This window comes from Bolinopsis microptera, chromosome 5 (assembly GCF_026151205.1).
Source record: "Bolinopsis microptera isolate Bmic1 chromosome 5, MBARI_Bmic_1.0, whole genome shotgun sequence".
Taxonomy (NCBI): domain Eukaryota; kingdom Metazoa; phylum Ctenophora; class Tentaculata; order Lobata; family Bolinopsidae; genus Bolinopsis; species Bolinopsis microptera.
Window position 1 is genome coordinate 17,219,970 of NC_087076.1, and position 24,347 is coordinate 17,244,316.

General features: G+C 39.1%; 4 protein-coding genes across 5 annotated transcripts; all 4 read right to left on the bottom strand.

Moving 5' to 3' along the window:
- Nucleotides 1-67: 67 nt before the first annotated feature.
- On the bottom strand, nt 68-7,199 carry LOC134815730 (uncharacterized). Its single transcript, XM_063824307.1, is given in 8 exon segments — nt 68-773; nt 1,963-2,067; nt 2,903-3,098; nt 3,893-4,061; nt 4,250-5,500; nt 5,503-5,840; nt 6,367-6,631; nt 6,760-7,199. Coding segments are annotated over 8 exon segments (2,847 nt in total). The 5' UTR covers nt 7,187-7,199; the 3' UTR covers nt 68-677.
- Nucleotides 7,200-7,328: 129 nt separating this feature from the next.
- LOC134815731 (RNA polymerase II-associated factor 1 homolog) lies at nt 7,329-10,044 on the bottom strand. The gene is made up of 7 exons (XM_063824309.1): nt 9,892-10,044; nt 9,610-9,762; nt 8,914-9,325; nt 8,611-8,773; nt 8,180-8,345; nt 7,904-8,060; nt 7,329-7,743 (listed from the first exon to the last, which is right to left on the bottom strand). Exons 1-7 carry the CDS (start codon nt 10,036-10,038, stop codon nt 7,610-7,612), a joined length of 1,332 nt encoding a protein of 443 aa, XP_063680379.1. The 5' UTR covers nt 10,039-10,044; the 3' UTR covers nt 7,329-7,609.
- Nucleotides 10,045-15,307: 5,263 nt separating this feature from the next.
- On the bottom strand, nt 15,308-24,085 carry LOC134815788 (gelation factor-like). 2 transcript variants are annotated; one of them, XM_063824377.1, is made up of 10 exons: nt 21,855-22,427; nt 21,413-21,575; nt 20,603-20,711; nt 19,582-19,660; nt 19,111-19,224; nt 18,704-18,800; nt 18,484-18,504; nt 16,877-18,105; nt 16,534-16,674; nt 15,308-15,923 (listed from the first exon to the last, which is right to left on the bottom strand). In XM_063824377.1, exons 1-8 carry the CDS (start codon nt 22,003-22,005, stop codon nt 17,547-17,549), a joined length of 1,293 nt encoding a protein of 430 aa, XP_063680447.1. In that variant the 5' UTR covers nt 22,006-22,427; the 3' UTR covers nt 15,308-15,923; nt 16,534-16,674; nt 16,877-17,546. The 2 variants fall into 2 exon arrangements, with proteins under 2 accessions (XP_063680447.1, XP_063680448.1); XM_063824378.1 differs by lacking the exon at nt 18,484-18,504 and having other exon boundaries at nt 21,855-24,085.
- On the bottom strand, nt 15,782-17,482 carry LOC134815505 (protein AKTIP homolog). The gene is made up of 4 exons (XM_063824044.1): nt 17,472-17,482; nt 16,877-17,437; nt 16,534-16,674; nt 15,782-15,923 (listed from the first exon to the last, which is right to left on the bottom strand). The coding sequence occupies exons 1-4, from the start codon at nt 17,480-17,482 to the stop codon at nt 15,782-15,784; spliced, it is 855 nt and encodes a 284-aa protein (XP_063680114.1).
- Nucleotides 24,086-24,347: the final 262 nt, after the last annotated feature.

Below are 24,347 nucleotides of genomic sequence, written 5' to 3' on the forward strand. Positions count from 1 at the left end.
ACAACTAATCTATCAATATCCAGAGCTTTAATTGAGTAATGAACTTGGCAATGAAACAAACAATGAGTCGGTATAAAACGATAAATAATGGCAACTGACTCTAATTAATGATCGCATAAATCCAATAAACAATACTTAACTTATGTACATGAACCTATCCACAAAACCAATGAAATTAAGTTATATAAGTAATAAGTTTTAATGAAAGCTCATAATTTCTGTTTCACCCAGCATAATGAAATTATTGACTCTTGCCTAGAGATTGAATTCAAATAAAGTACGTCGTAATATTTTTTAAAGCAATTTTAAACTCTTCTGTATAGCATCTTTTTACATTTCCGATTTAGCGTTCTTTGTACGGAATTGCCATATAAGTAAGGCCGAATTATAAATGTTAGACTAAACTATAACAACACAAATGATTACCAAATTAGGTTTAAATAATTTACAGCCCTTACATTTATGATCTAGAAAGTTTTTACAATACTATTTACACTTTAAAACAATCTAAATACTTAATATGTATAAAACGTGAATCTGCAAATAAATAAATTATCATGCTCTAATCTGAATAGAATTTGATTCAATATGTAAATCTGAGTAAAGTAGATGATATCTCAATTCTGAAATTTAGATAAGATCTGATCTAGAACGAGTCTATAAGTGGAAGATCTAGTTCACCATCCGATAAGTGAAACGTCTTCTTTCCGGGTTAGCGGAGTGAGTTTCGGTGCTATCCAACCGCTTGTCTTACCGAACTGTAGGGTCAGGATCTGAAATATTCACGATTATATTTTACATTTCAGGGCTAAGATAAGAATTTATTCAATTTACTCTCACGTGAGTAACCTTATATAGTAAGCTCGGAGACATGTAACTGTTTCAAAATATCATCAATAGTGACCAGTACAGACTACAGATTCAAATAACTAGCAGGAACCCGTCTAACCCTAAAGTGGTGTCAAGACTCAAGAGTCTAAAATAATTATTACCTATTTAATTCGCGTTTTTGACACCACTTTTGGGCACTAAAATTCTTATTCCTTGGGATATTTTTTATTTTTTCATGCTGATTTGAAGGCCATAAGGCATTTGAACCAGTCAAAAAAGTTGTATATCTTTTACAGTTAGACGGGTTCTTGCTAGTATATATTAAGACGCAATGAAACTATCGGACCACGATGTATGGGGACTTGCCACCCCATGGCAACATTAAAATATATCGACTCTGTTACATATATCGTCTCGCTTTATATATAAGATATTATGTACATTCTGCATTTAATTTATTTTTATTTTTTTGAGAGAGGCTGGGCCTGGATGGCCCACGAGAGGATAGCATGAGGATGCTCTGCCTACCTCTGGGGTATGGCAACCTTGGGGGAGGTTGCCGGAGAAATCAAAGTGAATAGTGGAGGATGGTGGCAAGTGTTATGAGAGGGGATGAGTCATGAAGGGACGCATAAGTGCCAGCTGGGTGTGGAAAAGAAAGATGAGCTAAGACAAATTGTGAGACAGCCTCCTCTTCGTCGCCGCACATAGGACAAGCACGGGTACTTGATTTGCGAATGGTGTGGAGGTGTTTGTTGAATGCATGTTCGGTATTCAAACGAGATGACATATTTGTGGCAAGCCGATACATTTTTACATTATGAGATAAGAGGATTGAGTTTCACATCATGACCTGTCCTGCCCCATTGAAACGGATGTTATCACACAATCTAGACTATGGTTTGTTATTCTTTATTTAAAATTAACTGATACTGATAGTTCAAAATCTTAATTTGAATCAAAGCGCAGCAGATAATGGTACCTTTAGATTCCGCAAATTGAGAGGCATATTAAATGATATAATGGGATTAAGCTGACAAATATTGAGCAGTGAGATATACGTGCAGTGAGAAAACAGAAATTAACTTAATTTAACAATTAATAAACAGTTAACTTAATTAAATAACCTACCTGTCGGACTGTTTCATCAGCTTCATCCCAACTTCTCATACCAGTAAACTTGAAGTCGTGAGGCAAGAACTTCTCTTGTTCCGCCAGTCTACCGCATTTGTACACCTGAGGGCATGTTTTTATACACACAAGAACAATTTAACTTTTTCAACTTTATTCAGCCAAATAATGAATATTAAATATCCATGTTTTCGGCTCAGTGTATTCACATTTTTGTAATATTCTCACGTAAAACTGATGTTTACAGGAATATGGCATTAATAAATGAACCTTGTCTAATGAATTAGATGTTGTAACTTGTTGACCTTTCACTACATTTTATGCTTGAGTAAAAGTTACGAAGTCGTGACGAGTCGACGGTTACTCAATCAACAAATTGACTACAACCACACCAATATCGAAACCAACCAAGCTCAAATCTTATTATGTGGCAGCTTCCGAATTTAATCTGAATATTGAATAGCATGAGCATAACGGCAAGCGTTTTAAAATCATGACGTCATGAATTTATAATACTGCGCTGCGATCGCACTGTTATTATATAAGCAATACCACTACCACTTCCAGTCAAGAATTGGAATATATACCATTATACCATATATATAATAGCATATCATAACGTCGAAACAAACAAACAACATGTACTCATACAGGATAATATGTTATACACATACTGCATAAATTAAAGACAGCACAGATACATAATATGATGCTTATATTCATAGCCGTGAACACCTCCCAATGATAATGCAGATAACAGATATGTGTGTGGCAGCCCATGTGTGTGCCGTGTGGCAGCCCGCAACAATGATATACAGGTGTACCGCAATATATGTCAGTTACGAAACAAGCTGTTGTCAGCCACATAAAGAACAACATTAGTCACTAAGTCACACACAACAATAGTCACATACTTGAACTGTGAACACGAAACACATACCTGTTTCATAAAATCCTTCTTAGCGTTACCATAACCGTTGAAGACCAGATCAGCGAACACCAGCCTTGTTTTACAGTAGATAAGAAACATTCCAGGTATGACGTTGTGTCTGTTCTTCAGTAGTTTGTTGGTGGACATGTCGTATTTTACGAGCCGGTATTTGTCTTGTACCGCCTGCACACACGGCTGGGATCGACTGAAGAATATATTGGGTTAGCAAGTTACTGTAATACTATGATAAGTAGAGTAAAAAGGGTTGGAATTGCTCCTCTAAGTGGGGACCTATCGTAATTATAGAGGAATAGACTCTAATTCAATTCTTAAATTAACAAGAATTTCGCCGCGGTCAAACCACGCACGATCAAGTTTCCCTACCATGTACATTGTACTTGTACCATTAATTCTTTTGAGTGAAAAGTGTGACTGGAAAAAAGTGCACCATATATACATATTATGTTTTTTATAAATGAGTGGGATTCGTGCATGGTAAAAATTGACGATTTATTTGACCAATGCAGCGCCGCGCATCAACAATAAATGAATCCAGAAAATTGCGGAAAATAACTTTGCGAAGGAGGAATTTCACTGTAATTAATTAACACGTGGCTAGCGTCGCGCGCAGTATAACAGACGCTTCCTATACACTTAATTATAGGGGAGTGGTCTATATTGCGAAGGAGCAGACTTTTGTCATCATCGCAGGTCCATCGGGCCACCTCATATATCCAAACCCGATTACTTATTCCCTACGATCTTTTTGCCTTCGGCAAGAGCAGGGAAAAAAATTATATAAGCTTAATCAGAATATATTATGTACACGGTAAGCAGAAATATGAAGACCATTGAAATTTAAAAACATTTGAAAGCCAGTTTTAAATTTTTATAGTTTGCTCTAAAAATAACCTGTAATTGAAACCGTAATTAATTAACATGTAAGTGTAATTGATATTAACCTGTAATTGATACCGTTAACCTGTTAATGTAATTAACCTGTAATTGATACCGTAGGATATCTCCTCCATCATAGCATCACAAGGAGTAGCCTCGGGATGGAAACTAGAATATACTGATATTACAACCAGTTGTTGGGAACACTCCGAGATGACACGATCAAACTCCATATCTGTAATCTGGGGCATCACTCTCCAGTCACACTTACCTGTTAAAAGAGGGTCGGTGTTAAGTTAGGGAATCTACAGTTAGCAGCAGGATCTATCAATTAGATGTTAATCAATACAGAATATTCAATAGGTCAGCGTAAAATAAGGAACGCCAGCAGTTGAAATAAATGTTGATAAGAAATAGAAAGATGAAATTATGAGCACTATCAGGAAGAAATCAACCTACACATCATTTCCTCGTTGGTAGCCAGGTAGATCCTCATTGCTAGAGGGCATGTCAGCGTGAGCCTCTTCCTCGGAGACTTAATCCTGCTGCACGCTGAAGAACCTCTCGTCTTCCAACTCTTCTTCTTTGGATCTTTTCTCTCAGGAAAGACCAGGAAGGGTGAACTGTTCAAATTGATCGTGACACAGGTCTTCTTCTTGCAGCCTCCTGATATGGTCTTGAAACCAGCTGGCAGCTTGAGGAGAGTTGCTTCAGAATCAGTGGCTCCTTTGGAAGCTTTAGAAGCAGCAGACAAGGCCCTGCTGTTCCTTGAACTTGCTCTTCCTAGAGAAAGCTCTTGTCTGAAATTCAGCAGAAACTCGTCCACAGTCTTTACGATTTTCTTAGATGTATTGATGAGATATCTATCAGTGGGATCAGCTATGGAATGTTTGTGAGGATACAACAATTCCTCGGTCTCCGAATCGTCTGTAACACGTGTTGAGCTGATTCGTTTCTGCCTGAGTCGTCTTCTGTTCCTTGTTTTAGGAGCGTTCAGGATGGTCTGAGCAGTCACTGATCTGAACGCAACACTTGACATTAACACAGGAGACTGTACTGTGTCCTCTATCGGAACTTTGACGGTTTTAACGTTGATAAACACGCACTCGTCAGACAGTTGGAGGTGCAGGTAAACCTCTCCAGTTGAGGTGAAGAACAAGGTTAGAAAATCGTTAATTGTCAACAAGAAGTCTTCAGTGTCAACACTGTTCCAAGACCATGATTTACAAGGAACTCCTTCTTCGTTGTAGACACATCCACCTAAGATAGTGGAGAGGAATGCAGGAGTTTTCTGATTATACCAACAACTGCCTACACCAGAGGGATTGAAGGAAGCTACGATAAATTCCGCTTGGAGATGGTGAAAGATGTTGATCGTTCTGGTGAAATCTTGCTCTTTTGGAAGAGGAAAGTTTGACAGGACGCAACAAACACTCCCATTAGGATAGTAAAGCGTGGTGCTCCCGTCAGGAAATGCGAACAGCAACTGAGAGGTCATGTCTTGTGGAACCTCAGTTACAAAACCAACTTTGTGTCTCCCCGACCAGCTGAACGGTCTCCTACTCTTATACGGATCACTCTCAAACTCAGAATAATATTTTAGGAGTGACGGATACTTCTCCTGGTTATCTTTCTTAACCTCAGCGGTCTTGTTCATCTTGCACTTCTGAAGCCGTTCCAGCAGATACTTCACCAGTGATCTGTCTTTAGCTCGCCGTCTCCTTGGTTTATAATCCAGCCTTTAGCAGCACAGTTCTGGTTGATGAGAGAGAAGTTAATAGTTGTGTTGTGTGGTTGTATTTCATACAAATTTTCCATTTCTTTTCGTCTCATCCCGGACTTTTCTTTACCCATACGGCTGCCAGCATCAGACTGCTGGTTGTTTTCTAGATACAGATCCTCGATAATATCACTCTGATCAGATAACATGTTCCTTCGCCGCGCTGACTCTCTCCGCGCGCTCTTTATCCCCCCGTAAATAGTTCCCTCGTTTGAGCGACTGCTGGTTCCACCGTCGGTCTCCCCTCCGGAGAACAATGTCTTTTGCCGCCTACTGTACATGTGTTGTTAGTTTTTATTTGTTATTGATACGACATGGTACTATATCATGACGCGTTTTAGATGATAAAACTAGAGGGACCACTAGGCTGAATCGTTTAACGTTTACGTCATTATTTTCTGTCATATCATACGAATCAGGAATAAGGATAATATTATGATTATGATCTTTATGTTTAAATCAATAAATTCGATTTATCATATTATGATGAGTTCTAAGCATTAAGCAGGTTATAATACTAATGAAAGTTCAGTGACAGCTTCATTAATAACGATTATTTACCCCAATTTGTCAATTCTACACCGGAAATTCACACCAATCAGAGCCAATTACAGCAAATACCTAGTCAGACGCACATAATTACCATTTGTAACACAAAGTCACGTTAAAAAATGATAGCAAGCCAACAAGCACGCTGTCTTAAATCTGCATATTTCAGACTGACATGCATTGCAACAACACCACTACACACTACTGTACACCACACTTAACAAACGTATTACAAACTCAACATTACCGAGATTTTCCGCTTCTTGAGCCATCGAAGGACTGAGTCAGTTCCGAGACTTGGGAGTTGAGTTTGCCGGTGGTTGCGTCCCGGGCGTTTTGGGGCGGTGAACCGCGCTGCCACTCTCGGTACTCGACCTCCGTGTCGGCGGTGAGTTTGTAGAAGTTGGAGAGGAACACCTCACGTGATTCACTAGGGATCATGTCAGGGGAGATGGCATAGTTCTCCTTGGACAGGAACTCTAGAGTTCTAGTTAGATCCTCAAATAGATCACCTAAGGTTTTACATGCTTTTAGCGATTTTAAAATGAAATAAATCTCTATATACTATAAGGCAGACAATTACATGATATAATAACAGAATTGTAAGTGAAGCAATATCTTAACAAAAGTGCAAATCTACCTGACTGAGCCTTCAATATCTGGAATTTCTCATGTAAAGTAATCTTCTCCACAGGACTGGGATCAATCATGTCGAATGTTAAGATAGCTTGTTTCAAGAGAGGCAGAAACTTGTGCAAGCTGGGAGTAGTGCTGGTGAGTGAGGTGCCATCTTGCAGAAACAACCTGGCATCCTCCTCAATACGGGACACAAGCTCGTGATTGTAGTTTGACATGCGCGACTCCTTCGCCTCCGTCCCCGGAGTGGTCCCGGGTCTCGTCTTTGTTTCATCTACAGTTTCTTTTTCTAGCTTGCTCTTGGCAGAGTCTTGTTTTGTGAGGGATGCTTCTTCTTCCAAGGATTCGACGAGAGCTAGAGATTTTCGTTGTCTCCGAACAAACGGAGACTCGTCATGTTGGAAGAAGTAGATTGGACCCCCGGCAACCATCTCATTGACATCTTCTACTAGGAGTCATCTGTTAGGTACTCTAATTTTAGGCTTATTAAGTTAAGTTTGAACCACTGATCTATTCAGTCTAAAAGAAAGTACATTTTTATTGAGCTCATAAAAAACTGAACACAGCACAGATGCGATGAAAGAGTTCGAAATCAGGACGTTTGTTAAAACAATGGTTTAATGCTACCATTAATAAATATTACATCAAAATTGAATAAAAATAAAATAAGTTCATAATAAGCTGTCGTCAAATTCATTATAATTTTAAGCTCCACAACCATGACCATCCACTGCTGCCTAATACCAAATCATAATCCACAGTCCAACTGAATTCTGTCTCTGCCTGGTGATATTGTGTTCTTCTACACACCGAAACATGTCTGAAACATTCCATAAAACGGGAACTGAGTTTTCTCAAAGATCCTCTTCGTCATCATCGTCACTACCGAATATGTTCTTTGCTTCGTCCTCCGCCTCTTCTTCTTCCTCTTCTGATGATGGGGTGGGTGTCTTGTCTTTTTCTGGACTCCTTTTCTCTTCTGTTTCAGCTGAATTAATGGTGCTGTTAGATTTAAAACAGAGAAAATTATGCCATTTTTAACCAAAGGTCTTGTCGCACAGTAAAGGAAATCTCGTAAAGTAAATAACTATCAAAATAATTAAGTTTGTATCGCTTTATCAACTGCTTCATTTGACAAGAAAACTCACTGTTATTGTTATCGTTATCAGGGGACAACTTGGGACTACCAAACTCGTTGTCACTCTCCCCATCTTCCTTTTTGTCGGGTGGTGCTACTTGCTCCTCTACTTCTTCTTCTGCTTCTTCGTCTATCTCTGCTTTCTCCAGAGCTTTCATTCTGACTTCCTGTATTGGTACTTCGATTGTGAGGCAAATTTTGGTACAAAAATCATTTATTTTTTCGAAAATCAATAGTTTTAAATGGCAACCCAATATTGACGTTAAAAAGATAATATAAAAATAACCATTTGTTGAAGCTCAGGATCCAACAGTTCTCGAGGTTTGACGACCAGCTTAATCTTGTTCCTTTTCTTTCCCTTGTATCTACGTTTAGCCAACTTTACTCGTGTACCTAACTCGTTGTAGTACACGTTACCATCACGCCACACTATGAAGAACTTCTCTTCGTATCTGGGAGAAGTACTCGGATGATGATCAATTAAAAAACACAAGTTTGATGAAAGCTTAATTTAGCTTGATATGAATGTTCTTTAATGTATTGGCATTGAAGGAAACGTAAATTAATTCAGTAATCATAAGAACAAACTGAATACCTTGTGGTATATTCATATTCCCGAAGTCCTAAATTTCATATTAGAACTCTCAATTAGAGTCGCAACATCTCCGATATCTGACAACTAGGCAATAAGACTGTGTTCTCAAACTTTTCACCTACCCTTTACTGGCTTCATCTTTGTTGACGGTCCAGTTGTACTCTCTAGCTAGTTTGTATTCCAAACTCTCAATCTCATCCTTGTTTCCACCGTCTAGCTTTGTCATGGTCTCATTGGTTGGAAGGAAATACACGACAAACTGGTTACCTTCGTCATCTACCATACCTGAAATGTTTATTTGTTTAACATGTGTCATCTTAGCATAAAAACGATTGAATTTGTAAAGAAACAAGTATAATAATACGTAACCAGATTGAAAATTCTACGTTTTAAACATAAGACAGCAAATTTCATAAAAAGCAAACCTCTTATCATAGCATTGTCCATCTTGCTGTCAAGATTTACAAGGTCGCATGCATCAAAACCAATGGGTGTTGGTTTTGTATCAAATGCAACTTGTGAGAAAGGATACTTCCAATATTCAAAGTCAGGATATATGGGACAACTTTCAACAGGATAAACACCATTCTTTCTATTAGGTACTGTGTGGGTAGCAGCTTCAAATGTGTTTTCAATGGCATCAATCTGAGAATCTCTGTCCTTGTAAATATCTTTGTTTAGCAGCCTTTTCTTGGCACCAAGACCAACTTTGTTCTCTGTGCCAAGACCGAGATTTTGAAATTGTCTGTAATCTGATGAAATGTACTCAGTGCGACGAAGCCAAGAAACTCTGTGACCTTTTCGTTGGGTTTTTACTTGATCTGTGGCTGGAACAACCTGAAAATATAGCTCATTAGATTAAAATACAATAAATCCACAAAGAGTCAACAGATAAGAATTTTTAAAACAGTACAATCATTTTAGCTGTTACTGCTGTACAGTTAAGTGTGCATAGATGTAAATACATACATGCTTATTTCTTAGTGCTGTTATGCATATTTGTGTAGCTCACCAAATATTAATAATTAAAAACCTGGTCTAATTAATCGTTAGTTTAAATCAAGTGTACAATTGTACATGTGTGTTCAGTTTTTATCCACTGAAGATTGTTTTGAACTCACTTCATCCTCTAACAGTTTTTCATCAACTTCATTGAAATTAGACACCTCAGCATCGTTATCACAGTCCATTGAAATAAGATCTATATCCAAACCAAGATCAGCCTCAGTGTGGAGCTCATGCTTGTAGTTTCCTTCTAATGATGTGTGCTTGTACTGAAAATATGATATGGATTAATGAAACACTTTTTGTAAATTTGAAGATAACCACAAGCAGTGAATATGCACACAATATGCACACATGATGTATTTTAATCAAATATGAACTAGTAATAACAAAGTTACCTTTACAAAACGGTGAGGATCAAAAGGATATGTTAGAAACTTTGGGTCAAAGGGAATATCTGGGAGCTTGTTGCAGTACTTCACACGACATAGCAAGTCCTTCTGCCTCTCTTTGTTAGAACTGCCAGACGACCTTGGTACAACCATGTGCTGTACAAACATGAGTTATTTCAACAGATCACAAAAGAAAAATTAAATCCTTGCAAATAAGTTTAAAAACAGATAATATATGTTGGTTGTCAATTTTACCAGAGAAAAATACAGTTATATTTTAAACTTGCAACTACAACAAAAATCAGAAATTACTCCAACAAATGTCTCAGCTAAAGTCTTTAAATATATATAGATTTGCAGATAGATTCATACCGCATTTTATAGATAAACACTCATAATGACTTGACATTCATGATTTGATTGTTTTGTACAGAAAATACCATGCAAGCAAACAAAAATTGGGAATCGTCATTTTTCCCATTGACAATGTTATATACTCGTTTTAGCAAGGGGTCTCCTTGTCCTTGGATCTGTGTTTTGATCCGTCTTTTCTTAAAATTTTCAATTTGTGTCACTTAGACTCACCTATTAAATGTTAATCGACACCACTGGTCCTAGTTAGATTTAGCCAAGGCACGACTACTCAAAAGTAACAGTTAAATAGGTGTGACATACTATTATATTCTTATAATTATATCATATGAATTGATTGCACTGCTAATAAATAAAATACTTTGTTTTACTAAATACTTTGTTTTACTAGTTTTAGTACTGGACATTGAACAGTATTTTAAGGCATTTATGAGTGTACGACATTTAGTACAGCAGGGTAGTGCAGAGAGTTCAGTTTAACACCTCTGTTTTGGGGAGCAGAGAGTTCATTTTAACATTTCTGTTTTGATTATCAGAGGGTGCATTTTAGCACCTCTGTTCAGGTTACAAAGAGGATAGTTTAGGAATTGTTTAGAGCAGAGAGTTTGGGGGAGCAGAGAGTTCATTTTAAGGGGGCCAGGGGGGGGTCTTCATAAAAATTCTTTCGAAATTGACTTTATAGTTGTTTCTGATAGAGGGGAGTGATATCTATCAGCTGTTTTTAGTCCCATGGAAAAATATTGTTCCTAGCCGAAATTATTGCCGGTCAAAGGTCAGCGTTTATGTGTAATTGTATTGTGCGAGCGATTTTCAATCCTGCACCCTGAAAATCGAGTCTAAAAATCTATCTTCCCCTACATTTTTGAGCAATCACCCTGAAACTTTCAGGATATGTTCTAAGGACCATTTAGAAAAGATTGCCGGGCCACAATTTTGAGATAGGTCTTAGAACATTTTTTATTCGATTTTGAAAATCTTGGACCTGAAAAAATCGTCAAAAAACACACAAAATCACCTACAAATTTATTATGTCAATACCTGTACAGCACATAATAAACATGACAAAAACCATGACCTCTGAAATATCAAAAGTCAGTCAGTGCTAATAAACAAAACTCTTGCATTATGCCACTTAACGGCCAGGTAGCGTAGTTGGTTAATCATCGGATTTGTAATCGTGAGATTGCGAGTTCGAAACCCACTGCCTGCCTAGTCGTGGGGTGAGTGTCGTCGACATTCAGCTAAAGATCCTGAGTGGTCTATGCAGCCCCCGGTCTACTCAGCCGAATACTCGAGAAATCGTGTGTGAGGGTTAAATGAGAAGCTGTCCATTGCAGCGAAGTCTCGGGCGAAGAAAGTATGGTACACACTACCTTAACCGTCACTGGCCTAATTCAATCCTTCGGCTTCCTGTAATTGGCTAGTTACACTTGTGTAACAATGTGGCTGTTGGAATACTCCGAAGTAAAATAAGTGTGAGATAAAAAACATAGTATAAAAAACTCCTAGATGTAGTCCAGTGCATGTGCAGCTTCTGTTTACAGTTGTCATTAGAGGATTGCCCAGACCGGGATCCCAAGAGTCCGCGGCCCCTTCAGCTTCAGTTATGCTTAATAGGGGTTGTACCCAGGAGCGACTTTACGACTCAATTTAATAGCATCCATATGCTGTTATTGTCAGTCTTCCTGCATTATTATTATTATCAAACATGTCAATCTTACAAATGTCAACAATCCTAAAATAATTTAGAACCGAAACGTGATCCTTTGTAAAAGTATATGTCCCAAAAGTCAAATTGACTTGTACTCAAGTATCAAATTGAACAATTTACTCCAATAACCACGGTCACTAGCAAGTTCTCTCAAATGTAGAATATCATCATACGACTCCAGCAAGATGAAACGCTTCCAGAGGTCAACTTACCTGAGGACCCCAGGCTTTAATGTTGGTAAACAACATTAGAGAATAGAGATTAGGCGGAATGACAGGCTGAGCGCGGCCCAGTAAGAGGTCAACCTTCAGGTGGTGTAGGAGGTTACGTCTGTGAGCCCCAAGTCTACCAACTTCACTACACATCTCGACAGCAAAACACAGCGCAGCTTGAGCTATCCACCTAGATAACTCAGCACGCTCAGACATAGGGGTAGAGTTACTCTGTTTGTAGAGGGTATCTTTGGACATCATACTGCGTGGCCGGCTGACATTCATGATCTTTCTGAGATGGTTACGGTGACATGCATCTAGTTTGTCCCAGTACGATTTAGGCATTCCCCAGCAACTAGAGTTATAGATGAGGATGGATACTACTTGGGCCTCATAGACCTTCAGCTTCTTCTGTAGGTCTTCCTGCACTATATGCAAGAAACGAGAAGACACTTTTTATCAAGATCAGGTTTTGGAAACTGAGATATGATCATTTGGATCCCTTATCTTCTTAAGGAGTCTGATGACCGGACTGCACCAAAATTATAAAGCGGGTAGCAGCAAAAGTATCGGACAAAAGTATCGGGCAAAAGAGGCGAGCATTATGCTTATGTGATGGGAGTTATCTTCTTTCTACTTCAGAGTGTCATCAAATTCAAAGCCGTTCGAGGTGTCTGCGGAAAAGCTGTTGCCTGGGTAACGTTGCCTGTTGGCACCCCTGCTGAAAAGCGTCCCCCTGTTGGCGCCCACTGTACTCCCTATTTGGAGCCTTCCCTAAAATTGGGCATAAATTAGATGATTTTAGAGGATGAGCCGGTCAAATCTCTAAAAAAGTGTGTTTCTAGATCAAAACGCGCAGTTTTGCTAGTACCGTAGTTAAGTTAACGGGTGATACTCGTAAAATATCTGTTCCATATATTGGACCGTCGACGAGTCCAACTCGGCGCGCGTCCTGGTAGGTTGTATACAATTACAATTTATACAATTACAATTTTCATTTTCCACAGAAGAATCAATACATATTGAATTATAAATATCCGATAATTCCATTAATAATCATTAAAAGTTGCTTTGTCTGTAAAATCAAAAACGAAAAGCCGTACGCTGAACTGTGAACGCGCGCGGCATTTTTTCTGCAGCTGCCTAGCTTCAAGTTTGTAGCCGCTTACATCAAAGCCGCCGCGCGCGCCCAGTGCTGGGGTGCATTCTCATTAACAATTAAACTTGGTCAAAGATAGTTATACACAATTCCTAAATTAAATCAATTATAATCATGTTAGTAGAGGCTCTTACGGGCATTACCTGTAAAATCCGCTAGGGACCCCAGATACACTTTACTAGACGTATTTTTGACCGTAGAATCGATTAAAAGTGGTTTCAAGACGATTGGACTGAGTTAGCGCGGTGAAAATCGCAAAAAAACCGATTTTTGGGCCAAAAATAGGCCAAAAAACCATGTTTTTTGATAATTTGAGCAAGTTAATTTTGTTGGCATGTCGGAAAACTTGCATGAAGATAGCTAAAAGACAGCCGCACAAGATGGTATAAAAATAAAACAAATCCCTCTATTTTAGCGCAGGTAAAAATCCAAAAAAGTGGTAAAAATTTTGACTTTTTTGCTTGAAGCTTGAATAATTTTTTGCAGTTGTATTAAATCCACCCAAAAATAGTCACATTGTGTTTGCCTAAATTTTTCCTTTCCGAGAAGTACCCACTTCATATACTTTATCGAAGTTTGAATATTGTCACTCCGCAAGCGTTTTTGCCAAATTTTCGACGCTCACTACGCGCAAAAGCATTTAGCTGTTATCAATTGGCACCCGTGCGTTCATCATAAATTTCAAACAACTATAACTCAGCGAGATTATGTCCGTTCTAGCTCATATTTTTACACCAAATAGAAAATAATGTGATCTTTATGCTGACAAAATATGAATATAATTACTTTATTTGCTTTAGAGTAATAGACTGTCAAAGTTTAAAACGCGCATTGGTATAGCACGTGACTAATAAGGCCAAATTTATACTTCTTAACATATTATCGATCCTTAGACATCATACTATTGTGTCTAATTAGCGGTTAGGTCTCTAAACTCGTAGCAGAATACACGTCTTTTTGCCCGTAAGAGCCTCTACTATGTTAATATGAGTATTCAACACTAGTCGACAACAAATATTTGCCGGGGCCGGCCCATCTGCCGGCCCATCAACGATGTAAACCTACAATAGTTAAGCCAATTGGCAATTGCATCACCTCATAATTTGATTGGATGTATCATTTTATTTGTAACGTGCGCCGGGTTCGACTCGTCGACGGTCTTGATATTAGTATTCGAAACAAATATTTTACGAGTATTACCTGGTAACATTTTATACATGCATTTTGAATTTCGTAGTATGGCCTTAATAGTACATAAAATGAATTCACAGTTAACTCAATTTTTTATAAAAAGGTATTACTATAACTGAATCTTTACACTTAACTTTGTAGCGCGATGCACTACTGGGTCGCGCGCGCATCAAATAATGCTTCTCGCAACCACATATGCACGTATGCAGATCGGCGAGATGCGAAGGATTGACATCGTGAATCAAGGCAATTGTTACGAAGTATAGCGCGCGCCGGGCCAGTGCAGACCATTAACAATGGTCAAGTCTGAAGTCGTTACCCCCAATGTCGTTTCACCTGAAGCTAGAGTTTTTACGATACAGGGGGAGCCGCGCACTCGTGCGCGGCGGGTCATACAATGTATGATAACATTAAACCAATTCGCAATTGCTATTAGTTTACTTGCTCTAACCAGAGCCCTCTCGCCCTCTCACATAAATATAATAGCCTGGCCTGAGGTCCCCAGGTAAGCTTGCAGTAGCGCTCGACCGCTGAAGGCGGCACTATTTTACTTATTGTGAAACAAGCGCGCGAAAAGTGGCATGCAACGTATGTCAAAGTACGCGTAGACTCATGCCTTAATGTGAATTAGTTCATCTGTGAACAGTGGAATGTACCATGGCCGCAACAGGCCCTGATGGTTAAATATTACTAGATCTAATTACAACTTGACTAGAAAATAGCGTCCAGCTTGAACATATGGGCTGAAAGTCTATGATAGACAATTAAAACCAGGACTTTCGAATTTATAAAAATGTTCACTGTAATACAAATTAACGTTATGTTATCATTCAATTAGTTGCATAACTTAAAAAGTAAAAACTACAAAATCCACAAAGTATACATGGGTCAAACGCAAAGATTAAGAGGGTTATAGAAGAATTAGAGAGTTAAAAAGTTATCCCACAAACAAGGTCAAACGTACATCAGATGTTTGCATTGTGTCAGTGCTTGATTAAGAAATTCAGATGTCAATCCTAGTCATGTATTATGTCAAGCTAAAAACGAATCAACTATTCCTCTCAAAACGAAAACTAACCCAACTTGTTAATCTCCAGTTCGCTTTTTCAAAAAGCCAACAAGGCTGTTTTCTGCTCTATCAAAAATGGGTATACAATATACGTAATATGTTAACACAGATTGACTGCTAAGACGCAAAACACAATATACAATTACAAAAAGGCAAAACAACTTTTCACACTCATGCACAGGTCAATTGAACATGAGGCTGTAATCTAAATTTCCCTTGTACAGCTTGTCCTTGACAATCTGCAGCTGAGTATCATTTAAGAACTTCCCACTGAACACACTACCGTCATCCTTCGGTATGTTTTCTTCTTCCTTGTAGTTGAGCCTGCAAAATATTAATGCTAAGAAATTAAATACAACATGTGTAAGGAGATCGGACTCAATGTTCAACAAGTTGGTGTACCTTATGGGTCCTAATTCGGACGGACAAAATTATAGATGACTGTAATTTTGGATTCTTGTTACAGCTTTCTTTTTCCCTCATATTAAATAATAAACTTTGAGTTTATAAATGCAATTGTGTCCCAACTCTGACAGCTTTGCCGTGAGTTACACAAAACTTAAACGACAAAGATATTTACAATCCATTTATGGTGAATTTGATTCGCTTTAATATTGGAAGCAGAGGGCTCACAACCGCATACCGATAAAGTATGCCAATATATCATTACAAGGTATGTAGTTCTTAATATGAAACTAATCGAATAAGGATTATAACTTGTTCCTTTCTAGAAACGTCGATAAATTCTCAATATACTGAACTAGTAGTAGGAATGAGCCATTAAATTGTTTTGACGTGTAATATAAATTAAACTAATCAGATTGAGCATCGGCCAATAAAATACCTATTCTTTGTCACGGGCTGCAACAAACTTACATTATCTTCCCCGCAAATATTCAACTCTATTTGTACCAAAACTTTTCGGGGCTCTCACCTGACAGATTCCAGGACACATAGTTTAGCCTGTTGACGGTAGTTTTCAATGCTATCCTGAACTGAGGCTGCTGCTGCAGAGTTAGTGGCGTCAAATGTGTTTACAGAGAAGAAACATCTCTTTGCGTATCGTAGCAAGTGCCTGAAGGAATAGATAATGAGAATTTAATTGAGCACTTTGGAGACAATTTCTCTGTGCATTATTTGAAAGTTTACAAACTGCCTTGCATTTAAAACAAGGCAGCTTTTGGATAAATACATGAGTCAAAATTTGTAATTTATAAAGAAGTGCCGTTGCTAGAAAAAAAAACTTTATTTGGTAATGAACCATCTTTCAGACTAACCATATTCTGTCTTTTCTGGGGGTCCAGGTAGGAAAAGCTTTGGTAAGATTGAGCTCCCCATGCTCGTTGATTTGAGGATGAAACACTGGTGTTATGAAGTTTACAGATGGCCTACTGTACGGGAAATCGTCTGGTATATTGAGGTTGAACTTGAAACATCCCTCTGCGAACATACCGATCTTTATGAAGATCACACCGTTCCAGACCTGGATAGATCGCAGAGACGGAACAACATATACACCAGACGACACGTTATTGCAGAGAAGCTTGTACTCCGCTAAGATCTCGTGGTCTCGGAAAAACGGCCTCAACTCCGACTCACTTTCACTGAGAGCTTCCTTGAGAGGCGCTTTTTGTGGCCTGTTTCTGATCACCATTGTGTTGGCACGCTTGAATCTGTTGATCTGAGGTGGTGAAGCCGGGGAGTCGTCATCCTTAGTGAGATCCTCCACTGACTTAGCACCGAATATCTGCTCCAGAATCTCGTCTCTTTCACTGTCACTAACATCAAGTTCATCGTCCGTGTGACCAGTTGTCCCACCCAGGGGACTGTCTGTGTCCCTTTTAGGATCCTCACAGACACAACTTTTAGAACAGTTGTCGCATGTTTTGTCGGAGGTTTTGTCACACTGGCTCTTCTCGGTTCGTTTTATTGTCTTGTGGTGTCTGATCAATGATCCGCCCGATTGGGCCGTTCTGTTGTCGATGGCTTTAGCTTTGCTTTCTTTGTTGCGAGAAAGAAAAGATCTGGGAGACCCTGACCCCGACTTAGGAGATCCCGAACCCTGGAACTGATCGAACTTGGAGAGGGTGTACGCCGATCTAGCAACAGACTCTCTTTGGATCTGGAGAATGTCTGATAAGGCTCCGACGAAGATATGGATCCCTGATTTTTGGGAGAGCCCACACTCCCGTTATTCGCTGACAATCTCTCCTTGCTCCCAGATAATCTCTCTTTGCTATCGATCTGATAGGGCTCTTTGTAAAACTTTGTGTCCGCTATCGAGGGTCTCACTTTCTTTAACTTCTCTTTATAAGAACTGAACAGTTTCTTTATCGGACTCTCTTTCTCCGGTTTGGTCTCTTCAGGAACTTCAGGCTCAATGTACGGCTTGTAAAGTGGCACATACTCCGGGTGTTCCTTAAGGTAGGTTTCACGAACAGACTTGTGTACCGGATCCAGGAAGTAGGACAGGTAGGTTATCATGCTTAGCTCGTCCACCTCGTCGCTGGTAAAAGACATGTTTCAGAGACAAGAAAAATATTGTTCGAGAAAAACAAAAACTTAAGTTTTCTGCGCGTGAAAATTCTGTTTCACTCTATGAACTTGTGCAAGAGTCTAAGAAACGAAGCAGCGAAGCAAACGAAGATAATATGCAATGATAGGTGGAGCGTGGGATTAGGAAGCATCTACAGTCTGCTTTAAAGATGACGTTATTGTTGCTATATAATGTGGAATATTACTCGTGATGTGTGTGTGTGAAGAACTGTAACAATAAACCAGATAAGGACATATTTTAAAACATCAAAGGAAAGTGCAATTTATCCCAAGACTGAATGTTTCAGACGGTGGTGTGCTTGTTAATCGTCGTACATATGACACATACCTTACTGGTTTTACATTTGTCCTTTGAAATTGTGGTTTAATGACACAGTGAAATGAGAGGCTACAAAACAGGGGTGTAGGAATACCCCTGCTACACAAAATATTTTACAAATAGAGCTGTCAATTTAGGCAACTTTTAATGTCGAGATTAATGCTTTTCCAATGTCCAACAGTTAAATTGGGAATGTGAAAATACACAGCAATGTTTAATGAGTATGTACCTAGTAAAATCCTCTGCTGACAGTAATCTAGGTATGTTCAGATGAGCCTGAGCTGCTGTCATAGCGTCGTCCGTAGCGCTTATGTAGTCGCCTCTCTCTGTAATATATTCAGTTACCAGTGAAACGGGCAAAGTAATTAATAACCTGCCAAAAATCACTTGATAAGCCTCCTCGGTGTACGGTGTAAAATTATGCAGATAAGAGATTTATGAACTTGTAAGTGATCTGGAGTTAAAGTGACCATATCTTAGCACATCACAAGGACCTAATTTAGCGGGATTTAGTACATGTCAACAAATATCACCGACTTGATCCATTAATAAATGGAGCAAGTCACCACAATTCTCTCTCTAGTACTAAATATAGCGACTTTATCACAATAGTTCTAAAGTCATCCCGTCACCCACCTATATTCATGAAGTCTCTGTTAAAAGCTGGAGCCAGATAGGTCACCAGGGCGGTCAGTGCCATGCCATCTCTCCAATCATCTCTGATGTTATTGACACGTAACTTCACTTTGTCTGAAATTTCACATGTTATCCTTACTATTATTTAACTCCTGGAATACAACGCGAAAAAAACCCACTAATAGTGCGTTGAGTAGCTGCAGAGAGTAGCCGAGGCTGGCTTATAAGGTCAAACGTGTGATAACCCCTGTCAACGGTCGCAAAGAATTCAGACTATTGGGGTGCAAATATAAATACTATATATTTTATTTCAGAGTACATTTAACGTGGAATACTCTGGAATATTCTCTTTGTTGCAGGTAAACACAGCTCTAATTCTGGACACTTTATTCCACAGTACGCGAGTAAGATGGTAAATTAAAGACTGTACATATTTAGTAAATAGTTTAGTAACTTTCAGATAGAACGAACCTAGAACTTTGTTGAGTCCTCTGATAAGGTTGTTTTTGAGACCAGGTCCGCCACTGCCTCCAACTCTCTTATCGCAGATCTGAGGTGACAAATACCGTGAATATTTGTTCTCATGCTATGAATCAAATATAGAAATATTCACTCAATTTGATTAATTATGCACAGTGTCAGAAATGGATATCATAGCAATGCGGTAGTATAGTGATGCAGTTCTACTACAACATGGGTGTACACTTTGGATTGAGACTTTTCACCAATAGTTGCCAGAGTAGAATAATAGGCACAATTCACGTACTCTAGTTCGACACGCACTATAGTTCGACAACTTAAGTTTAGTTCGCCAGATATCACCCCTGTCGATTGATATTAATATTAGGACGCAATGAAACTACCGGACCACGATGTATGGGGACTTACCACCCCATGGCAACATTAATATAGCGTACTCACTACTCTACAATATAGATCTACAAAACGGAGTACGAGTTACCACGATAGTTTTTTATCTCTCCGCTAAGTCTACAATTCTGTTTCAACTAACAATTGAGCCTGAGGTCAATAATTTATTTTATTGAATAAAATGTTCATAGATATAGATTAAAGAGTTCGGACTTCGGTAAATTTTAGACCTCATTGGATACAGCAGAAGAAATGTGAGAATTCAAAATGTACTCTAGTTCGATAGTCGAAGTTTTCTTGTCGAACTTTACTACGTGTCGACCTTGAGTCCAGGTAGCGCACTTAAGTTCGACAGAGTCGAACCTTAGGGTCTGTCGAACTACATTGCGTGTCGAACTTAAGTACGTGTACCAATAGGCACTACGCTGAAAGGTAATAGCTGCAGATGCAAGAGCGACTTACATGGGACCGGTGTTCAGTTTGGTAATGGTACGAGCATTCCTTGCGATTGAATCAAATGAAATTTTTATTGAATAACAATTATCGGGCTATCGATCAATCTCTAAATATATAGTCTCCGAGGTACTTCACAGGATAAGTGTGAAAACTGAACCAGACTTACACTGGTAAGATGATATCTTTGGATGAGACACCAGACAAGGCCTAGGATAAGTTTCAGGGAACCCCCAGCAATGTCCTGAGCCCCAATATTCGTCAACTTCACGTCCTCGCTGTAAACAAAAACGTTTTTTGATATTTTATCATATTGATTATCCTGTGTACTGTTGAATAATAAATGAGACTCGTCAAGCCGAGTGTGGACAGTGGGATAAACCTTAAAAATCCAAAAACCCGACTTGCGCTCCGTAGTTAAGGGCGGGGTCATGAGATAAATATAAAAATTTGGTTGCTCGAGCTGCAATTGCAATGTTGAATAAAGTCCTGTAAAGTGGCGTGAGTGACAGGTGACAAGATATTCACCGTCACTTAGTGACAGGTTACTTAGTACCTTACACACCCTCCCTCTCAAATCATAGACTCAGATACAATGCTAAGAAGCTTGTAGGCCAAGTTCAAAGCTAGTAAAAGTTACATTTTATGTGCATTTAAATGTGTGTCAGCTGAAGGGTGTAGGCTGTTGAAAAGTCGTATCATCAAACCGTCACGTGACAATCATGTGACCATCACGTGACACAGGATGAGTGAGTATGTGGTCAACACATAGTACTGACTATTAATAGAGTGACAGATTGAGATACGGTTAAAATTACTATTAGAGCGTCACACCAACAATAACGATCACGCACAGTGATAATATTATTAATAATCTTGTTAAATGTGTTCTGTAACGTACAATTGCAGATTATCACACAATTGCAGATTATCACACAATATACACAATCACACACTGATAACACACTTTGTACGTTACCTGGAACAGATGTCGAGAGCGAGCTGGACGTTGTCACACCTCTGTGTAATAGATTGCGGGAACATGTGATACCGTTTGACAGACTTGCCCGCAAGCACCTCCATCAGCCGGAGGAATATCGTACCATCGATAAAGTCCACTTTGAAGTTCTCGATCTTCGAACCTTGACAAATGAAAACATATAAGGGTTGCCATGACCACGAATCTTTGGAATTTGTCCAAATTTGAGCAGGGTTTACTGAACCATTTAGTCCTGTGTCCACTATACGGGTGGCAAACCAAACCTTTTCATTTAAAATCAACCAGCAAACAATAGAATTTGAAACATCTAACATCAGATGTAAACAAAATAGTCTACTACTACTACTAGTAACTACTAGCTAGTAACCTTTAGTAACTTTTAGTAACAACCTATAAATAAAGTGTACAGTGAGTTTAGTACCTGTATGTTGGGAGACCCACTTAGCAAATGTCCTATGCTGGATCTGTACCCATTTCATCTCAGTTTTCCTGATTGTACTGATACCCCGCTGTCCGGAGATGTTCCTCTTCCGTCTCCACGTTTCAAGCTGATCCCGGGTCCGTGGATCCATGACAGGGCCTTATTCTGATATCTAATCGGTCTGATAACGGCTGTTTAGTGTCTTTCTGGATAACCTCCTTCAGGAGTTCTATTTAGTTCTGCAGAAGATCCACTATCTTCTCTACGATCTCTGATCAAAGTGTTTAAAAACTGACGTCAGAGCAGGATAACAAGTTGTGTCCAGATTGTTGAGGAGTACAGCTATCAGGAGCAGGAGGAGAAGGAGAACATAAGGTAGACTAATAACACTGCGAAATACTGGCGTTCTAATTAGCACTCTAACAGCTGAGACAAACACAAACACACACAGTCAGTGATTTCAACAGACACACACGGCTGTGTTTTAAAACATGTGTTATTGACACTCGCTGACTCACAAACACCCAGATAAGCGCAGACTCAGACTGCCAGACGACACAACAACATCACCCTGTGTGCTAAACTTAGTCAGGCGTAAGGTAACGAACTAGGTTAAGGTATCGGAGAGAACTGTTGTCAGGGCTTAGTGAGAGCTCTCGGACAGGATATTTAGGAATTTGAATCCTTCTAAATGTAACACCTACACACGCAAATATCCAAATGTATGAAACATATTATATGTAATAAATCAAGGTTAAGTGACAAGCAAAAGTTGAATATATAATACTAGGGAGAAATAGTTGAAAAGTAGGATACTGTTTGGGGTACGCGTCGGAATGCGGCGAGGAGGTACAACATAAAAGCACTATACGGTAGGAAATCTGATACACAACATATTTATTACGTTCTAATATCATTAAATTCATCGGGCACATTGTTACACGTGACCACTATCACGCCTCACGCAGGACCAATGAAAAACAAAGGATCACTGGTTCCCGTTCCATTTACCGCCATTAGCATACAAAATACAGCTTATAATGGCGAGGGTTGGCAGTTAATACACCATTTAATCGAATGATAGTTTTGGCATACCGCAACTTAGCGTAGGATCAAATTTAATCAAAGATATCAGCTGAAACAGCTGTTATAAAAGTTGAGCACGATCCACCGTTACACGGCCAACAACGTTAAATTAGAGTGAAACTGGGCCAAATAGCCCACACAGTAGACTGCAAGTGATGAGTGTTACTGCAAATTCAAATGTTCGATGTGAAATCTGAGTAGAGGGAAACAGTGAGGATGTAAAAGCCATTAGGCCTAAAAAGGGGTCGTGATATGGCCTGTGCTGTGCACAGGTGTGACGCTGCGGGGGTCCTGAAAAACAAAGAGCAAGTAATTTAAAACTGCTGAACTCACCACATAACAAAGACACTTGGTAAGCCCACTGCCCGACAATGATCTCCAACAATACAATTTGACCTTTAAAATATTCAGCAGCGGTGTGCACTATAATATACCTGATAACAAGTGTCAACACGTTAAAGCCCTACGAGTTGTTGTTAGATTTAAGGACACAAATACACCATGTGTTACACACACCAAACGCACTCCACTCGTTCTGCACAAGTGAAAGGTGAGGGACCTCACTAGTCACTACCTCACTTCTCATGATTGGACGGGATCTCAGGGGTATGTTCTCAGGGTTGTCGCTATGGTGATGGTACACTGACAGCTAGACCTTTTCAGGGCTTGAGCTTGGAGTATCGTGTTACAGCTCACATACGTACGTATGGTGTAAGGTGCATGATTATATGGTCAACTTTATGTGATATATAAGTGTGATAAGAGCTGTTGGCTGGTATGGTGATAGGACTGATAACAGCTGGGAAAGTTAGTGGAATTTCTCTAAAGTTAAACGACACAAATACCAAGAATTATTGAAACAAATACGGGTTATTATTATTTGTTCGACGGCGAGAAGAGATACGTCTAATAGATCAACTAACTATCATAATCAACTCAATATCCCAATACAAATTACACACTGCGGAGCGTAAATCGAGCAGACAGTAAGATGTCCTGACACTGCATAAGATATTGTTAGCAAACAACGTGCCTGAAACTCTCAGAGGAACAAATATGGAAACTGAGTACCAAAATAATTCGACTGAGCTTATTTAACAGCGGCACAAAATACACGACACAGCCTATATAAAGTATGGAAGATTGAGCTAATGTCTGCATCATATCAAATAACTCCAACTCTCTCTCTCTCTCTCTCTCTCTCTCTACTCGATGATCAAAGGCTACAAAGTGTCAAGGTTGCCGATGTTAGCTCAACTTCTAGCATGCACAAATCATTACAAAAAGTAGGCCTCAATAAAAAGCTCATTATCTAGGTGGAGGAGAGCTCACAGTGGGGATGGTAGGAATATAGAAACGTTTCGGATTTTGTCTGCACATCTCAGATCATAGTATTAAACGATCCAG